This window comes from Setaria viridis, chromosome 2 (genome assembly GCF_005286985.2).
Source record: "Setaria viridis chromosome 2, Setaria_viridis_v4.0, whole genome shotgun sequence".
Classification (NCBI taxonomy): Eukaryota; Viridiplantae; Streptophyta; class Magnoliopsida; order Poales; family Poaceae; genus Setaria; species Setaria viridis.
Window position 1 is genome coordinate 31817817 of NC_048264.2, and position 18862 is coordinate 31836678.

The window sequence follows — 18862 nt, forward strand, 5'->3', positions numbered from 1 at the left end:
CGCAGGTGCCGCACGCCCTTCGCCCCATCCGGCGAGGCGTGATGAGCAAGCACGCGTGAAGCTCTTTTTCCCTCCCCACACACATAGCTTGGAGGAGTGGAGACAACTTCCATATTTAAGTTGGTCATACATCCCCTCCACTAACAATGTGGGACTAAAGACTTGCACCACTCCACCTCTTGCCCACATAGGCCTTTGAGATTTATTTGAAATTCTGAAATTCCTTATGGGCTAGGCCCATTATTTCAACATAATACACTGTCATGTGCCTACTATTTCTCTCTTTGGTATTAATGCTCTAGCTGAAGAAAACGAAATCACTTGGCATTTCAGGAATTAGTGCTCCAATTCAATGTTCCAATAAGCAATCACTGTTCTATCAAGGCATCTCCCACGGCTGTTGATCTCCAAATTAATAGGGCGCGTCAAATAGGATACCAATACCAAAAATGAAATTATCACAATTATTTATGTGGGTACAGAAATATAGATTGAATCTTGCCCTCAGTTCTGAATAAAAGCAAACTGATGTGCCCATAATATCCAATCAGTATTGGTCCTACAAATTAATCACGATTTAGTACCACCACAAAAATGCATTATAACATAAAAGATATCAAATTGACTTACTCTCCATGGGCATTTTCTATAATTATGACCCCCTTTGCCGCAAGTACTAAACTTATAATGTCGTGTTTCATGATACTCCATCCGTTCCTTTGCCGCAAGTACTAAACTTATAATGTCGTGTTTCATGATACTCCCTCCGTTCTAAATTATAAATTATTCCAAAACTTTCTTGGAGAGTCAAAGCATCTCAAGTTTGACCAAATTTATATAATAAAGTATTAACATTCTTGATACCAAATAAGTACCATTAGTTTTTTCATCAAATATATTTTCATAGTATATCTATTTGGTGCCATAAATCTTTGTGATCCTCTCTATAATTTTGATCAAGCATAAAATAGTTTGACTCTCTAAGAAAGTTGGAATGATTTATAATTTGGAACGGAGGGAGTATGATTTAATCCTATGTCAATCCTTATTCTTCTTAGTTGAACCTTTGCCCTTTTTTCTAGTGCATCTTTGTTGGCAACAAGTGGATCCAGGACCGACCCCATTGTAAAATGATACACCTGATTATCTGACATCTAATTGGCCTATACTTCTTTAATATGATGCACCGCAAACTCCTTTACCTTACCGAACTCTTCATGGTTATTAGATCAAATGCTTCCACAGTTCCGCCCCTAGTACAGTAAGATTGTTGTACTTTGACCTCTTAGTTGTCCAACCATAAATATAGCTTCTCGCCCGGAAAGAAGGCCACCCTTTGCAACCTTTATGTGTCACCGTAGAATACAACACTTTGGTAGTTCTGACAATTCCATGTGATCCAATACATGCAAAGTATGACAGCAGGGGAGTCCTTCACGATCCATCTTCCGGCAGGTGCATTTCACCTTTGTCTCTGAATTGGCGCACCAGTAGTCAACAAGATGCAAATAATTTCTTATTCTCCTTGCGTGTTACAATAAACCTTTGCGAATCCGTACTACCAAGTGTCTCAAAAATTTGAAAATCATCAATCTTTGATATCTGCTATTGCAAGATATAAAAGTTTGCTGCCGTAAAAACATGTGAACAAGCCACTTCAATCTATCTGTGATCTTGTCAGCTGTCGACTTTGTTGGGGATTTGACTTCGCCAGATAGTTGAAAGAGAGAAATGAAGGAGAAGTGCAGTCACAACTTGGAGGGAAATGCGGGAGTACTTAAGGTGAGTCCCCTCCGCAATACCTCTTGGATCATTTATATAGAGGAGAATGGGGGTGGCAATTAGCCCCCAAGCCCTTGGTGAATACTAAATTTACAACTAGACCTTCCAACCTTTACACGAGCCACCCTTTTACTTATGGGCTGGGCCATTTCCCTAAGTCACCAGTGAGACATAAGGTGGGGTGCTATGCAAAGCCCTTTTCCTAACAGACTTCGCTGACCTGTTGGAGAAGGTCTTAAAGCAAGCTTCAGTTGGCAGATGGTAAGGTCCTATTCGTTTGAGCCTCCTAGCAGCTTCTCAACGTGACCCTTTTACTCATGGGCTGGGCCATTTCCCTAAGTCACCAGTGAGGCATAAGGTGGGGTGCTATGCAAAGCCCTTTTCCTAACAGACTTCGCTGACCTGTTGGAGAAGGCCTTAAAGCAAGCTTCAGTTGGCGGATGGTAAGGTCCTATTCGTTTAAGCCTCCTAGCAGCTTCTCAACATGAAAAGCTAGAAGCTCAAACAAACAGCGAATTTCTCGTGCATCTTTCAAAAAGCTAGAAGCTCAGAAAAGCTGAGTTTATATGGAAAGCTGAAAAGTTCAGTTTTATGAGCTTTTCGTAGCTTTTGAGCTTAGAAAGTTCAACTCATCTTCTAAAAGTTAGAAGTTAGTGTTGACTTTTCATAACAAAAGCCAGCAGCTCAAAAGCTGCAGCTTAAACAAATGGGACCTAAGTGTCTGCACCAACCAGCATGCATGGATCTGGATGAATCATGGTGCACAACAGGACAAAGAAAAAAGTGCAGCGTCTGTATCATGATATATGCACAACAGCTACTACGTATGGACACTTAGCAACGCACTATGTCCTTATTTAGTTAATCCCCAACTCCCAACTTTGGCACTATGCAAAAAGAAGATTCCCCATCACATCAAACTTGCGGTACATGCATGGAGTACTAAATATAGATGGAATTAAAAACTAATTGCACAATTTTGTTATACTTTACGAGACGAATCTTTTGAGCCTAATTAGTCAATGTTTGGACAATAATTCACAAATACAAACGAAACGCTACAGTATGCTACAGTACTGTAACAGTAATTTGTCACCTCCAAATTTTGACAACTAAACAAGGCTATATATGGTTGGTAAGCACAGTGTGTGGGTTGTTTATTACTACAGTACATCCATTCCTTTTTAAATGACGTCCAGAAAAAAAAATTAGCCTAGTTCCAGTATAGGACTCCTGTCCGAAACGACAAACGATCATGAACGGAGGTAGTACTTGTTAGGTGTCGTATAGCACTGTATAGTGTATAGCAATCGTATAGGAAATTAATTACATATATACCCAATCATATTGCTAGATAGTAGCTTGAGGATCTTCATTCTTCTCTTCTTGTAACGTTAATAACAAATTGTGTAGTCTCGGAGCCACACGCTAACAACCAAATAGAGTCTGGAGAACGGCGGCTTAAAAAGGTTGGGTGTCACGGAGACGGAGATGTATGTACGTAAAGCAGGGGAAGGACACAAGCTAGCTGGACAAAAATACAGAGAAAACAAGGTAGATCAGCTGGTGTTTTTGCGTTGCATACACGCATGCATGCTCCTGGGACCTGGGGCCAGACAGGTACTCATCATCTCTTCACATACGAGGAAATGGAACGCCACTATATACATGGACCACAGACACGAATTTCCGCTCTCCTGGACAGATCGACTACACAAAGAAAAACGAGAGGAGGCGATGATTACTACCAGTATCAGTACAAGAACATGTACATTTTGTGTGAATGGCTGCTGTTATCTTCAACACACCAGTCTCCGCTCCTGTGTGCTCAAATGCAGAGGCAATTGTCTGCTGAAATCTTCTCCGTCTCCTTTTCTTGCTTCACACCGTGTATGAGATGCAACTTTAACCATTGATAATTTAACCTTGCATTTAATAGATTTTAGAAAAACTCAAATCATAGGTTGTTTTGATGATGACAAGTTCAGTGAGGGTGTTTTTTTTTCCAACCAAAGGCTTCACGCCGAGCTTTGTTGAAAGCTTACTTAGCATTTTACATTTGCTCGGGCGCTGGGACACCAACCACGTTACAACGGGGTCCAAAAGACGCCGGCATAGAATATATCTGTTGTGCAAGAACTGCTCACACACAGCAAAACTGACAGAATAACTCTCCACTCAAGGGTCTATCTCTACAGAACAAACTCCACACAGACAACCTACTACATCTAGAACAGCTATCTCGGGACGGATCACGCCGTCAACTTGCAGCATTCCAGCGTGAGTTTGCCAATCATCACCTCCACCTTCTCAGACTCCTTCTGCTTCAGAAGCGGCTTCCAATAAGTAAGAAGTGCTAACAGCTTGTACACCATCATCTCCGGGGCCTTTACCATCTTGTCGTCAAAGACTATATTGTTCCTCGCTTTCCACATGGTCCACATCGCACCTGCAAATACAAAAAGTGTTTTTGCACACAGTTTACGACTATTATTTCTAAGTACTACCTCAACTAAGTTCCAATAGGAGAACGGTACTGAACTCCAACCCCCAACCTAGGCTTTCTCTAATGAAGGCCCACATAAATCTCGCTACTGGGCATTGGAACAGAATACGATCTGTTGTTTTTTACTCTTCACAAAGCTTACAATGTTCAAAGCCAGCCCATTTCCTCCTTTTCAACTGCACTGCCAACTGGATCCTATCGTGGAAAGCCATCTAGAGAAAGATTTTTATTTTTAGCGGCGCACTGCATTTCCACATGGCTTCCATTGCCAAGTCTCGCACACCCCCAAACATCCTAGCTCTATAGAGTGATCTGGTTGTATAGCGTCCATTATTCTCTAACACCCATTTTATCATATCTCTGCCTTCATTCAGCTGCACTTGGCTTACCCTCTCTTTCAACCGGTGCCACTCTTGCACCTCCCTGGGGTCAAAGATCTTCTAAAAGTCAGATGAAACCATCTCTAAGTGCCTCTTGGACTGATATAGGATTACTGCAGTAACTGAAAAGTTGATCAAACTCGATTTTCAGAGCACAATCCCCCAGCCATGTATCCTCCCAAAACGTGGTTTGCTTTCCACTCCTCACCTCCAACACTCTACCCCACTAGAACTATTTTCTCACCTTGAGTACTCCTCTCCAATATTGTGATCCAGATGTGTTTTGTAGTTGATAGATGCTTTTATCCCCTAAGTATTTCCTCCTCAATAGCTCAAGACAAACAATTCTGTCTCCCCTCTCCAATCTGTCAATCCACTTGCCTAATAGACAGGTATTCATATCTCTAACATCCATGAAGCCCAATCCACCAAAGTCTTTAGGTCTTGCTAGTGCTTCCCATCTCACCATACGGTACTTTCTTTTCTTGTTTGTCCCCTACCAATAGAACCTTGATCTAATTATGTCTAAAGCATGGTAATTGTGTTCATACAGCATGTACACACCCATGGCGTACATTGGTGTACTGGATAAGCATGAGTTTATCAAGATTGTCTTCCCACACGAGGACATGGTGTCGCACTTCCAAGTGCCTAGTCTTATGTTTGCTTTGTCCACTGTGAAACTCAGTGTAACTTTGTTATGTTATGATCACTCACTAGAACCCCTAGATAGATCATCGGTAAAACCCCCACCATGCAACCAAACACTCCCGCAACTCTCTGTTGTTCCTCTAACTCAGCTCCGATAACAAAGACCTCGCTCTTATCAAAATTAATCTTCATACCTCACATCGCTTCAAAGCAGTATAAAATGAATTTCATATTCCTGAGATTCCTCTCATTGTTCTTTAGGAAAATGATCGTATCGTCAGCATATTGCATATGCGTTAGCCCGTTCTCTATCAAATGTGGCACTAGACCCTCCAACTCCCCCCTCCTGCAAGCAGATGACATCATAGCTGACAGGGCATCTCCAACCAGGTTAAACAAGAGTGGGGATAGAGAATCACCCTGCCTCAGCCCTTTAAAACTCCTGAAAACTCTCCTCTTTCACCATTAACATCTATTGCGATCCTCCCATCCTGAACTGCTCCCACCATCCAATCCACCCATTTGCAAGTAAAACCTTTCCCAACAAGCACTTCTTCCAAAAAGTTCTAGCTAACTCTATCGTAGGCTTTCTCAAAATCTAATTTGATGATCACACCCTCTCTTTTCGTGACCCATAATTCATGTAACACCTCTTGCAAAATCACAATCCCATCTAAGATATTCCTTTCGGGCAGGAAGGCCATTTGGAAATTGCTGATAACTCTACTTGCCACTTCCGTAAACCTCACAGTCAAAACCTTAGTGATTATCTTATAAATCACATTTAGCAGACATATCGGTCTGAAGTGTTTGATATTGTTAGGAAGTTTCATTTATGGAAGAAGGATGATCACTCCATAATATAGCCTCTAGAGGTCCAACTTGCTCGCATGGAGATCATCCAACATTTCTTTAATAAGGAACCTGATCTGCAATGGAGAATCCATCTGGGCTAGGGGCTGTGTTGTTCTTAATACCTTTCATGGCTTCATTTAGCTCTTCTAGAGTAAATGGTCTTATTAGTCTTTCTTTCTCGTCCTTAGGTACTTTTTGATCTGCTGCCCAAAGGTCACCCCTCAGATGTATGTTAGTTGTCTCTTCTCTCCCAAACAGTTTCTTGTAGTAGTTAGTGATGTGTTGTTTTACCTCTTCTAAGTCACTCACTTCCCTACCCTCATCCTCTAGAGACTCAATTGTTGTTTTTCTTTTTCTGCCACTAGCACAGTTATGGAAGAAGGTTGTGTTGGAATCCCCTTTCAGTAGCCATTTTTGTCCGCCTCTCTTCTGCCAGTATAGCTCTTCGGTAGTATATATTCCTTCCAGTTCTTTCTCAATGTCATATCTACGACGCCATTCATCCTAGCTCAAGCCTCTGCTATTAGCATCCTCATCCAATTTCCCTAACTCTACCGCTCATGTTTGTGCTTCCGCATGGCACTTTCAAAATTCGCTCCCCACCCTTGCATCCTCTTCCTCAGCTTGCCCGACACCACATGCCAATGGTCTAAGCATTTTGGTTTCTCCCTCACCGGCCACTTCTCAAGCACCCAATTTCTAAAATTCTCTTGAGTAAGCCAAGAGAGGTCAAATCTGAAGTATTTCACCGATCTCCTCTCCACATCACCCGTATCCACTATTAGTGGGTTGTGGTCAGAAACTATTCTAGTGATAGCTTGCAATCTCACCAGAGTGTATTTGTCCTCCCAGGCATTGTTTACAAGAACTCCATCCAGAATATTTTGAATTGGGTCTATTTGTTTATTGGACCAGGTATACTTGTTGCCCCCTCTATGTAGCTCCATCAGCTCAGTTTCTGCAATCATGTCATCGAAGGCTAGCATGTATCTTTGGTCAATGTTGCTTGAGGATTTATCCTCTACTCTCCTCATTAGATTGAAATCTTCTCCTATGATTAAAGGCATTTGGCAACGTTAATTTTTTTCCAAAAGTTCCAGTATATAGTCCTCCTTCCTCTCATCCTGCACAGGACCATAAGTGTTGATTAGTTCCCACTAAAAATCCTCTTCTATGTTTTTCACTTGCAGACTTTGGTAAAACTCTCCACTATCTTCTTAGGATACCTCTACTAATTGCTTGTCTGCTCCCATAAGCATACCACTTGAACTAATTGCTTGTATGCTCCCATAAGCATACCACCTGAATGACCTCTTGGTGGGATCCAAGTCCAGTGAAAATCATATCCTCTACTAAATCTATCCAGCTCTCTTTGTTTGAAGGATTCTTTGATTGTTTCCTGAAAGCAGATAAACTGAAAATTGTATTACTAACATAACTCTACTAACTACTTCCTCCTCCCAGCGCTTCCCAATCCTCTGATATTCCAGAAAAGGAACCTCATTAAACAATCTTCCTTTGTTTCCTCTGCCCCCTCAGTGTGGTAGAGGATGTTTTCTGTTCCATCTTCTTTGCCTCTACCTCTACAACGGAATATGAGATTTTGCATAACTCTTCAATTTCTACTTTATCACTCCCCGTCTCCCCATCATCCTTTACTTGTTTTTCCTGTATCTTTTTCTTTTCAGCTGCTTTAAATATAGCCAATTGAGCCTGCTCCTTTGCCTTTATCAGTGAAATATTAGAGAAGCCATGGTTGTCCGAGCCCATCTCAATACCATAGTTTATAGCCAGTGTTTCTAAATTATTATTATCTACTTCTAGTAAAACAGAGAACGGGTTCTGATTCTTACCTGGTGCGCCCCCCCCCCCCCCCCCCCCCCCCCCCCCGATTTTCTCCATCACTCTTACTGAATGTAGCTCGCTCGCTGCCCGAACCGCCACTGCAGCTCTGCGCCAATGCCAAGATGAAATGTTGATTTGTTTTAAAAAAAAATATAGAGTCTATTAAGATGTTGAAATGGGTTGTAGAAATAATTTAATGCAATGCTTTTTATAAAATGTTGACTATAGTTTTTAATAAATCAGCAATCAAAATATACTATTTTAACATTTTACATATATTGTTTCATTATTTTCACCATAAAATTTTAAATTAGTTTATGTGAAATGTTGAATTAGATTTCACCTATCGTTGAATCAGGGTCATCAGAAAAATGATACAGATTTTATAAATGAAAAAAATATGCGGAGCTGCGTTAGCTGGACTGCTGTTGCACTGCCTGCGTGTTTGGGCAATAGCACTCATGCAAGCTTGCTTTGCTGCGCTGCTTTTATTTTTCCGATATTTAGATCGGCTCATTCATTAACACAAACATTCAGAGTTTACAACATCCTGGATGCAACTAGAAACATATTGCCTGCAGATTGAGTAAGCAATGAGCTCACCTTCCCTAACCAACAAATGAACCACTTTATTAGCACTACGATTTACATAAAGGAACGTAAGAGCAACTTCAAGAGGTTACTAATCTTACCCTAATACCTTTTTTTAAGGAAAAAGGAGAAAAAAAATGAACTCCAACAATCCACCTAAACCTTCCCCAATTTTTTACCGACGCTAAAAAACAGTCTGCCACCGCGTATATTTTAGCGTTGGCGTTCCTCCCCCAATCCTGATTCCCACACGCCCGCGCGTCCCTTCCGATGGGCCCAATACGATGACGTAGCGTGTGTTTGAAATATTGGGGGCTATTAGCGATCTGCTGTGGTCTAATATATTTTTGAGGGAAATTTTTTTAGGAGAACCCCTGATACATAGTTTTGGGGAAGAATTTTTTAGATACTGTTGGAGTTGCTCTAGAAACAAATTTGCTATCTATCAGCAACAAAAGGGCCAATCACTTTGTGAAAACCTTCATCAAAAACAAAAACCATAGCACACCGAAGAGCGAGTGCTTCTGCGACTTCAGGTCTGCTGCGCTGCAGGTATACCCACCATCGTGGGTTAGTGTTAGCAGGTTCTAATATGGACTTAACATCCTAGCTGTCTTCCGGAAGACAGTTAGGACCCCCCGAGAGAAGCGGCGAACTGGCAGGCGTTCCTCCCTTTTGCCACAGATCCATTTTCCTCGCTAGACCGCAGATCCGTTTTCGCACCATCGTAATCCACGTCCTCTTCCACGACTCAGATGGCCAAAGATCGCTGCATTTTGCCGGAGGGCCACCGAAGTCGTCTCCTCCTGCAGCAAAGCACGGAGGCACCGTCCGACTAGCCGACAGGACGGTGGACTGCTTAAGCCAGTTGCCGGACGTTGTTTGGCATTTGTTTTGGCATTCGGTGTAGCCTTTGCCAATCAAGCGAGGGCCTTTTCTGATGTAACGCCATATCCTTTGTTTCTTTGCTCCTGCACCTGGGCAAGGACTATATTCTCTCGTGACAAATTTTCGGTCTTCTCCTTACACTAATTTCATTTCAGAATCTACATGTCGTTCTCTGAATGCTCAATGTTCACGCCAAATTTTTGTGAGACTATTGGGACGAGTGGCGATAGAATTTTCTAGTAAAAAGGATTCAAAGCTTCATTATGAGAAAAATGGATTTCAGGGAAAACATGATTCGGGCTTTCACGTATCGCATACAATTTATTCTCTACAAACATGTTTCCTTGTTGGTATCAATTTGTTCTTCGCATCACCATGGATGCATAACAGTCAAGAGGCATAACATTCAGTTTATTCTCATTCCAAGAGGCATAGTGGTACAATTTTGGACATGGAAATGTTGAACAACATATAGTTGCATGATGATACAAGCATCCATGAATCTTAAAACCTATAATAGACGGTAAATCACATGAACCTTGCTAGTTCTTCAAGAAAGGCGGTGGCATGCTCCTCCTTGACGACTTCAGTGGACAGCAAAGCGGCTCCATCCTTCCCTTTGCAGGGTATTAGCATAATGCAAATTGGCACAGGTGCCCTTGGCCCGTAACACATCACCCTCGCAACCCTACCGCTCCCAAAGTCAACCTCATCAAAGCCAATATTTCTCCACGATGACAAATGTAACTTGTTGTATGGCCCATCTAATCCTTGAAGCTGGTTGCTGTCGTTGCTTGCATTCTTCTTGAACTTGTTAGGAATTTGATCCTTGGCATGCTTGATCATCATTACAAGGTTCATAATGTCGGTGTTTGCCACCATGTTGCTCGTTGCCTTGACTACATGATCAGTGAGGCAGTTGCCGTAGTAGCCATCCTTGGCACCCACGTGCTTGCGCACATCAGCCACAAATGAAATAAAAACCTGTGTCTCTGGATTGGAGACGGTTGCACGAGTTCGACACTGCCATAGAATGGCGATGACCACCTCAAACATCGTGCACTGCTGCCCACTGAAGTAGCTGCAAAATTTGGCTTTGATGCGGTTGATCGTGCTCAAGGGGATGGCGATGTCAAGGGGGACAAGGGCTAAAGGCTCGGGGCTCATAGTCTGTTGCATTTCATTGAACGGTGGAGACCAACTGGAGACTGAATCATCCCACCGAACCGGAACAATGGAAGGCGATGATAACCCACGTGCAAGCTCACCGAGTGCCCCTATGAGTTGGGCGATACCAACGCCATCAGCAATGGCGTGGTTCCATGTCACCGCAAGGATGAAGCCGCCACAAGAGAACTCTGTCACCTGTAGAGACAACAAAGGATAGGTTGCGTGGTGGCCTTGGTGGGGGGAGTCGACAGTAAGCTTGGCTAACAGAGTCTTATCAAAGGATTTTACTTCCTTCAAGGCACAGTTGGCAGATGCAGCAACGACTTCAGCGCCCTCGTCAGTGCACCGAATGTAAAACTCATCGGCGTCCGCTCCTGAAATAAGACGGCCAGAAAAAGGATAATAGTGGACAAGTGTATTGGACAAAGGCTTCTTTATGGTCTTTGGCTGCCTCGTGGATTGGCTGATCGAACACTAACAACGATGTTAATGCTAATCTAAAATGGACATAGGCCTTATCGAAAGATGAGAGCTTTATTGTACCACCTGTCGTCACCGGCTCCGATGACCTGACGAGCACCAATGGTTCCTTCCTCACCACAACGATCATTGTTTCAGTGTGGTGCTCTTGCTCGCTACAACACTCATCCTCATTTGCCTTGTACTCCATTTGGATGTCGGCATTGGAGCTTGGAATCAGGAATTGGAATTCGCTGGCACCAATACCGTCGTTTGGATGTCATAGGAATTGGGAATAGGAAACGTGAGCGAATACCGCGCGACATTCGTTTCACTTGCCTGCGCCCTCGAGCAAATTGGAGCCTGCACCCTCAGTATTGCGACGCATTCGTCATCTTGTTTCCGCACTACCCCTTCACCTCCCCCAATCAGCGGGCCGCTGGAGGGCCACGCCGTCCTCCCTCTCCTTCCCTCCGCCGGCTAGCCGCGCCATCCACCCTCTCCTTCCCTTCGCCGACGGGCGCCGCCCTCCCTCTCATTCCCTCCGCCGGGGACGGTGGATCTAGATAGAGGAGCTCCGGGGCGGGGAGCTCGAGCACGGCAGCAGCAAGGAGGAGCTCCGCGGTGAGACTCCTCTGTCTCCTACCTCTCTCCCATGCAGCCATGCCTGGGGCAGCAACACGTACTTCCCTCCTCTTCTCCACCGTTGAGCTCCTCCAATTCAATTTCTTCCTTTTGCACATCTAATGTGAATTGAATTTGACTGCTGCTTATGATTCAAAAAGGAATGCAATATCCATCCAAACAATAGAATTCGAATTGTGACTCATTTCAATACCATGGTTGAATTGGTATTGAACTTAATTCAATACCAAGGCCTCCAATATCGACGTACAAACGCACCCTTATATATATTGGCGAGTGGCTTACACACCGTTTCCGATTAACATACGACACGCTCATGCATCCTCAGCCGCATTCTCCAACTATCTGTCAAGCTATACCTACCGTCATGAACGAGTCGTGTATTTGTTGCCAGACAACGCCATGAGGGGTGTATCGACGACTTTGTCCCCCATTGCACGACACGAAGGCCCCCCTTCCTGATGGACACGTATAGGATACGGCGCGCTATACGCACGAGTGCACGCGCAGCGAAGCCATTGCAGTCGTCAGCCGAGAGACGAGAGGAATTACGCAGAGTCTGGCCATTCATCCATCGCCGCGAGGTACGACGCCGCGATCCCAGACCTCCAAGTCAGGCGAGAACGAGATGGCGAGGAGGCATTCGTCTTTGACGTACGGCCCGCGTCGCGACTGCGAGTTACGTGTGCGTGAACGAGTACATCTCGCGCCCGCCAATAATAGAAAGCGTAACCACTTTTTTCTACCCCACATGCATGAGCATTGAGTAGTACATTTCAAGCAACTCCTACCCGTCCCTTGCATTGCATGCAGCATTGATGGTGAGCTCCCACGTGACCGTCAACATCAACTGTGCGAGGCAATGCAACAAAATTATTGCACCATTGAATTAGTTCAACCATCGTGAAGGAAAGAACAGTTAAGGCCAATCGATTTTAGGTAATTCCAACCCACGGTGTCGATGGGTAGCGTCTAAACTGCCACATCATCTAGACACCATCTCTAGAAAATATACTACCCCCAACTTATCGTTTCTTATCGTGAGCCCATAATAAATTACCACCCTACTTTCTCCTCCGTTTGAGTACTTCAACCACCACACCCCCATCCTCTCTTTTCTCTTGCAATTCTGGGCTCATTTGGTAGTCCGGACAGAGGTTGGATCAGGCCTAGCTGGTGTAACAAGCTGCATTTGCTAGCTTGGTCAGCCTCCCGGGCTAGGCCCACGCAATGCAAAAGAGGCTCGCCAGCCTGCACCATATGAAATGCCAAATCGATCGTTCCATGCGGTGCAGCTCGATGGTCTTGTTGCGGTGACCCCCGGTGTTTTCTCATCACGCACCAAAACACGCTCACCCTCCTCTGTTCTTTGTCGCCGCCTCCTTCGTCGGTTCCCCTTCGCCTGCATCGACTGGCAGGCCATGGCGGGGAGCAGCTACGGGAGGGAGGAGAGGGCAAAGGCGAGGCCGCGATCGCCAAAGCGGTGGAGCAGGGCAGCATCTGCATCTCCCCGGCATTGGTAGCGGCGCCATGCTCACAGGCTGTCTCCAGCTCATCCCATGCTCGGTGCCTCTTCTCTGTTCCTATCGCCGGCCCACCCGCCATGCCCACCATTGAGCGCACGCGAGCACCTCCGTCGTGCGGGGCTGGAACGACGAGTGGTAGCACCACGACAATGGGGAGGCTAGGTGGGCCCTGCAGGAGCTGGTGGCCGCCACCACCACAACCGGAGGGAGGAAGGCACAGGGAGGAGGTGCCCACGGCTCCATCTAGCCGGCGCCCGCGGCCTCATCCCCCAATCAGTGCTCCGCCTCCACTATGGCAATCTCCGACAAGGGATGCGGCCAAGTGGTGGTGACAAGGGTGAGCGGCTGAGCTCCCGCAGCGAGCTTGGCCGAGCTACGGAGGCATCAAGGCGAAGCGTGCTGCGGCGCATGCGGGAGGAGGTGTGGTGGAAGGAGGGCGCAGCGCGCGGCGGCCGGAGGCGCTGTGGCATGTGCGGGAGGAGGCCGCGGCGCGCGGCGGTCGGATGTGCGGCGGCGCGTGCTAGGAGGAGGAAGATTGTGGTAACTTTACCACTTCCTCAATGCAAGGTAAGCCTATTTTGTTGTGCAGCCCACCAAACAAATTTCCAGCCCAGCTAGTACCATGGGATGCAGATTTGTCCATCAACATCTCTGCCCCCATAAACCTGACCCGTTTGGCTCAAGCCTAACTCATGGGCCTGACTGAGGCGCTGCAGGCAGCCAGCGCACCCTCTCTGTCCCGGCGAGCCGGCGGCCGGCAGCCCGCCAGTGGGGGCGAGCTCGAGCTGCGGCCGGGGAGGCCAAGGGCGGGACGCGGCAACGCACCAAGCACCCAGCTTGCAGCCTTGGATGCAAGCAAGGCTGGCGATTGGAGCACGGAGCGTACGCCGTACGGCGACCTCGCACGAGAAGCAAGCATGTGTCGAAGGCCCTCGAGAAGCTCCGGGGGCCAGCGACCGAGCCAAACGAGAAGCTAATTTTGGATTGCTGCTGCTAGTAGGCGAGGAGGCATGCTGCATCCTTTGCACGTGTGAGTTCAGAGTAAAGGTGGCCATGGTAATGCACTGATGCTCAAGAATCAGAGGTGCTAGGCTCGAGCGCTTCCTCCAGTGCTCAATTGTTGGCATACAGAAGCTTGCCAGGCGGCGGCAAGGAGCTCCCGTGTGGGCGCCGGGCGGCAATGCACATGTGGGGATCGGGCGTGGCGAGCCGCGAGCGCGGCTCTGCACACGTGCGGGCTGCAACGGGAGCACGCACGGGCCGCGGTGCTGCAGGGGAGATCGATGACGGTTGAAGTATAAGTGAATTGTCCACTTTTCCATATCAGTTTAATCTTTTGGGTTGAACTGGTTGGTGCATGCAACTCAATATGATATCAGAGCCAGAGATGTCGAGTTCAAATCCTGGCGGCACAATTAAATAAAATAATTGCAGCCCACTCCAATTTGCACATACGGCCTGAGGGAGCCTGCACGTGAGGAGGAGTGTTGGAGTATAAGTGAATTACCCACTTTTTCCTATCAGCTTAATTTTTTTGGTTGAACTGGTTGGTGCATGCAACTCAATACTGCCCCTTTCTCTTTCGCACCGGTGAGATCCGGCGGCGTGGGGCTATCGATTCTCTTCATGTCCCTTCCTGGGACGGATCTGCGGCGGCGGCCACGACGACCTTGAGAGTGGGCGGCGGTGGCAAGCGGCGTCAGGGCCACGACGGGGCGCGGCAAGGGCGCGATGTGCCGCGAGCCATGCCCGTGCAGCGGACGATGCCAGACGGCGATGCACGGCGGCAGTGTTGAGGGCCGGCCATGCCCGGTGCTGGCTCAATCGTGGGTCCCCCCAAAACGCATAGGGAGGAAACTGCTTTGCCCTCAACGCGGAACCAGTGGTGTCTCGGTGCATTGGATGGCGGGTCGACATCGTGTCGCATGCAGGAACGGTGTCCTCTATTTTTCTTCTCTTTCCTCGATAACTCTGTTGACATATCATCATTTTGCTTATGTGGCAGGGTATTTAATGCTATAGAAACTAGGTGACCTGGAGGGTTGGGATTGCCCTTATAGGAGTTTCATGAGCATTAAATTGTATGCCACATCAGCAATTTTGCTAACTTGGATACAGTTACCATTACGAGGAGAGAGAAGGGAGAGTTTCATCGGATGTGAGAAGAGTTTCATCCACATGACACTCATCAGATACAGTTATCAATTTTTCAGTCTTGTTAACTGTACATTGAGACTGGCCTAAGAGAACATGGAATGGAATGGGAGAAAAAGGGAACCCTCTCGTGATTACCTTGGTTGCTGGAATCTCAAACAAAATCATACCAGTTGATGGGCTGATTCACATCTAAACCGGGCTTAGGAATATGCCCGCTTATGAATATAAACTCTTCCTCCTTCAGAAGAGAAGAGGAGAGCGATTTTCTCACAAAACACTTGATGATCTCAAGAACACTCAAATCTTCACCATGGCGCACTCGCCTTGCTCGTGTACGTATCCATCTTCCTGAAGAATTCTCAGGGAACGTAGCAGGGTTGGTCCTTCCACAACAAAAATTAACTAGCCATATTTTATATCTAGCCTAATAGCCTACACTTGGAATATCATCCATTGTCATGTAAAATCATTCTAAATCACAGCAAAATCAATAATGTTGCCGCATTTTGAATTGCCAGTCATGCGTGCCTACGGGTTAACGGACTGCTGAATATTTTCGCACTAGTTTTTATAAGGCAAAATAGCCATTTCGATCCCTGAACTTTGCACCGAGGGTCAATTCATCCTCCAACTTCCAGAATGGCCAATTTAGTCTCTCAACTTTTGTTTTTATCAAACATGGCCTTTGTGTTGATACGGGGCTCCATATTAGCATGAGGATGTGTTTGGTTGAACTGTGACTTTTGGAAAAGTAGCTGTGAGCTGTGGGTTGTGGAAAAGTAACTATGAGCTGTGAGCTGTGGGCCGTGAAAAAGTCGTTTGGTGAATAGCCGTGGCTTTTGTGAAATACTTACGAGTGGACTCCACATGTCATTCATAGTCCACCCCACTCAACCCTCTCCCTCTCTCACCCACTCGTCAGCCCCTTCTTCTTCCTTCTCCTGCTGCCAGTACCTGAGGAGCTCGTGCGGCCGCTAGGGGAGCTCACGCGGCTGCCCGTAGGGGAGCTCGCACCACCGCCGGTGAGCTCATGCCGCCGCTGGGGGAGCTCGCGCCGCCACCGGGTGAAGCATCCCAACATAAGCAGAGACTAAATGTGATACAAATATCAGTCTTAGGAGGCTAATAACACATTTATTCAACAGATGGTTCATAAAACCGTACAACTCCCGAGGGAGCGGGCGCAAAAGCCATACCGAAATGATAAGTAAAACAACAACGGTAACGATCTAAGGTACTGTCCAGATAAACTCTAGATAGCACTCGGGACTATACACCAGTGGAAGCATCTTACAAAGGGCCAACGCCATAGGCAACGTTGGGTGCAGAAGCGACCTCCTAGTTGATGTCCTCGGCAACGAAGTCCGGGTCTTCCTCTGAAGCAACAAAATAAGGGTGATTACAAAAGTACTCACAAATCCAACCCCATCCACGGAGGGGGATACAATCAAGAATATGCACAAGATATATCAAGGATAAGGCTAAGTTTTATTTGCAATAAATCTAGATTTTCAACACATGCAAGGGTTCATTTTCAAAAGGGTTTTTCGCAAAACTTTTCTTTAGTAACTGAATAATTAAGTGGGTTTGATCCTACACAAAGGATCCAAGTTTTAATGCTACCGGACTCCCATCCACAGTAGCTCATGGCACAACTACCGGACACTTTCAAAATCCAACACACGCCGTAAAAACCATCCATCTCCCAAAAGCTAGTTATGTGACCAAGCCGTAACTCGTCCAATGCCGTGGACACGGCTATTCGAATATGTTTTAACTCTGCAGAGGTGTACACTTTAACCACAAGTAGGGTACCGCAACACGATCACCTTAGTGTCAGTGCGGATCCTATCAAAGTCATTACCCACCTTAGCTAAGCCTGACTAGCCAACACAGAAGCAACCAAGGGGTTAATGACCTACCAACGAGGCTTTAACCGGGACCTAAGTCACTAAGATTTTACTCCTTCTCCATGGTCTCCCATTGCTCACTAGCTCTCCTGATGGCTAACAGACCAGCTAGTAGGATTTATGCTAAGCCGTTGTCGCATACAACGGTCGAGTGGTTGCACGATAAATTGGGTTAGGCGAGGTGACACATCAAATCGGTCCTTAACCATGACAAGATGGATATCTCCCAACCTACTCAACTACAAAGGTACGAGCCCAACTTAGCATTTCACACAAGAAACATCCATCCATCTCATCTAAGCATTTTCTTTCCTTTAATTCCTGAAAACCCATTTTTCTATTTTAAAACACTCACACATTTATTCTTTGATAAAATATATTGTAGTCATGATTGAATTGTAATAAAATAAGTAACAGGGTCCTAAGCATTTTAGCAGTAATTATCATCCAAACACAACAAATCATATTTAGAGATAATTCTAGGACATCAACGAATAATCATAACAATTAAGGGGTGGCTATGCAACCATGTTTCAGCAGTAAAATAATATGCAATTTTATAAAACAGGCCAATAGGTTGTGTTTGAAAAATTGGGATAAATCTGCATCAAAGGGTGAGATTGGACTTGCCGTCCTCAAAGTCGGCCGAAAGTTCTTACTCGCGGTACGGGTCCTTGGGTTCTGGCTCGTGGTACTAGCCGTCAAGCTCCTCTTTGGGCTCCTCCTAGGTCACTGCGCGATCTACAACACATACAAGCAAGCACACACTAAATAAAAGAAAATAAGTTTTACCCATTGAGCTCGAAGAGAGGGAGTGAACTAAAAATAGAAAAGGATGAGTAGTTTTGGGGATTTTGTAGAAGACTCAGCGGAAATATATTTGAGAATGACGTGGTCAAATTTGGGGTTCATTGGAGGGGATTTGGTGCATAAAATGATGAGGTAAAGGTAGTTTTAGGGGCTAAACAGGGGATCAGGGGCTTAATTGTAAGGAGTCAGGGACTTTTCTATAATTAATTTTGGAAGTGGAAGGATCTCTGATGAAAAAGGCAAAGAGAGAGGTGGGAGGGCCTGGATGCAAAAAGGAAAAAGCAGGTGGGTAAAAATGCAAAACGGCCTTTTCTTCTTCCTCGAGACAGAAATGTCTCGTGAGGAACAGGAGGGGGATGGCCGGTTAGGGAGAGGCAGCGCCGGGGCACGGCGACGGCCGGGAAGAGGGGGAAAACGGAGAGGAGGCTGAGGGTGTTCGATTCCTCTCCTTACCTCGGGCTGAGGTGGCTCAAGGCGGCGGCTCCGCGGCGACGAGCGAGAGATGGCGAGAGTGGCACTGGAAGCACGGGAGCAAGGGGGAGTTGGCCGGGAAGCTCGGTGGTGGAGTGGAGAGCAGAGCGGAGGGCCTTTTATAAGCCGGAGGTGAGGGGGAGCGGGCTGCCGACAAGCGGCGCACAGGAACAGGTGGAGTTAATGGCGGCCGGGATGCTCAGGCACGGGAGGCGC

General features: G+C 46.2%; 1 protein-coding gene across 1 annotated transcript; it reads right to left on the bottom strand.

Annotated features, from left to right (window-relative positions):
• Positions 1 to 9763: 9763 nt before the first annotated feature.
• Positions 9764 to 11792, bottom strand: LOC117844271 (acyl transferase 15). The gene is made up of 2 exons (XM_072291868.1): positions 11625 to 11792; positions 9764 to 11142 (listed from the first exon to the last, which is right to left on the bottom strand). Exons 1-2 carry the CDS (start codon positions 11790 to 11792, stop codon positions 10027 to 10029), a joined length of 1284 nt encoding a protein of 427 aa, XP_072147969.1. The 3' UTR covers positions 9764 to 10026.
• Positions 11793 to 18862: the final 7070 nt, after the last annotated feature.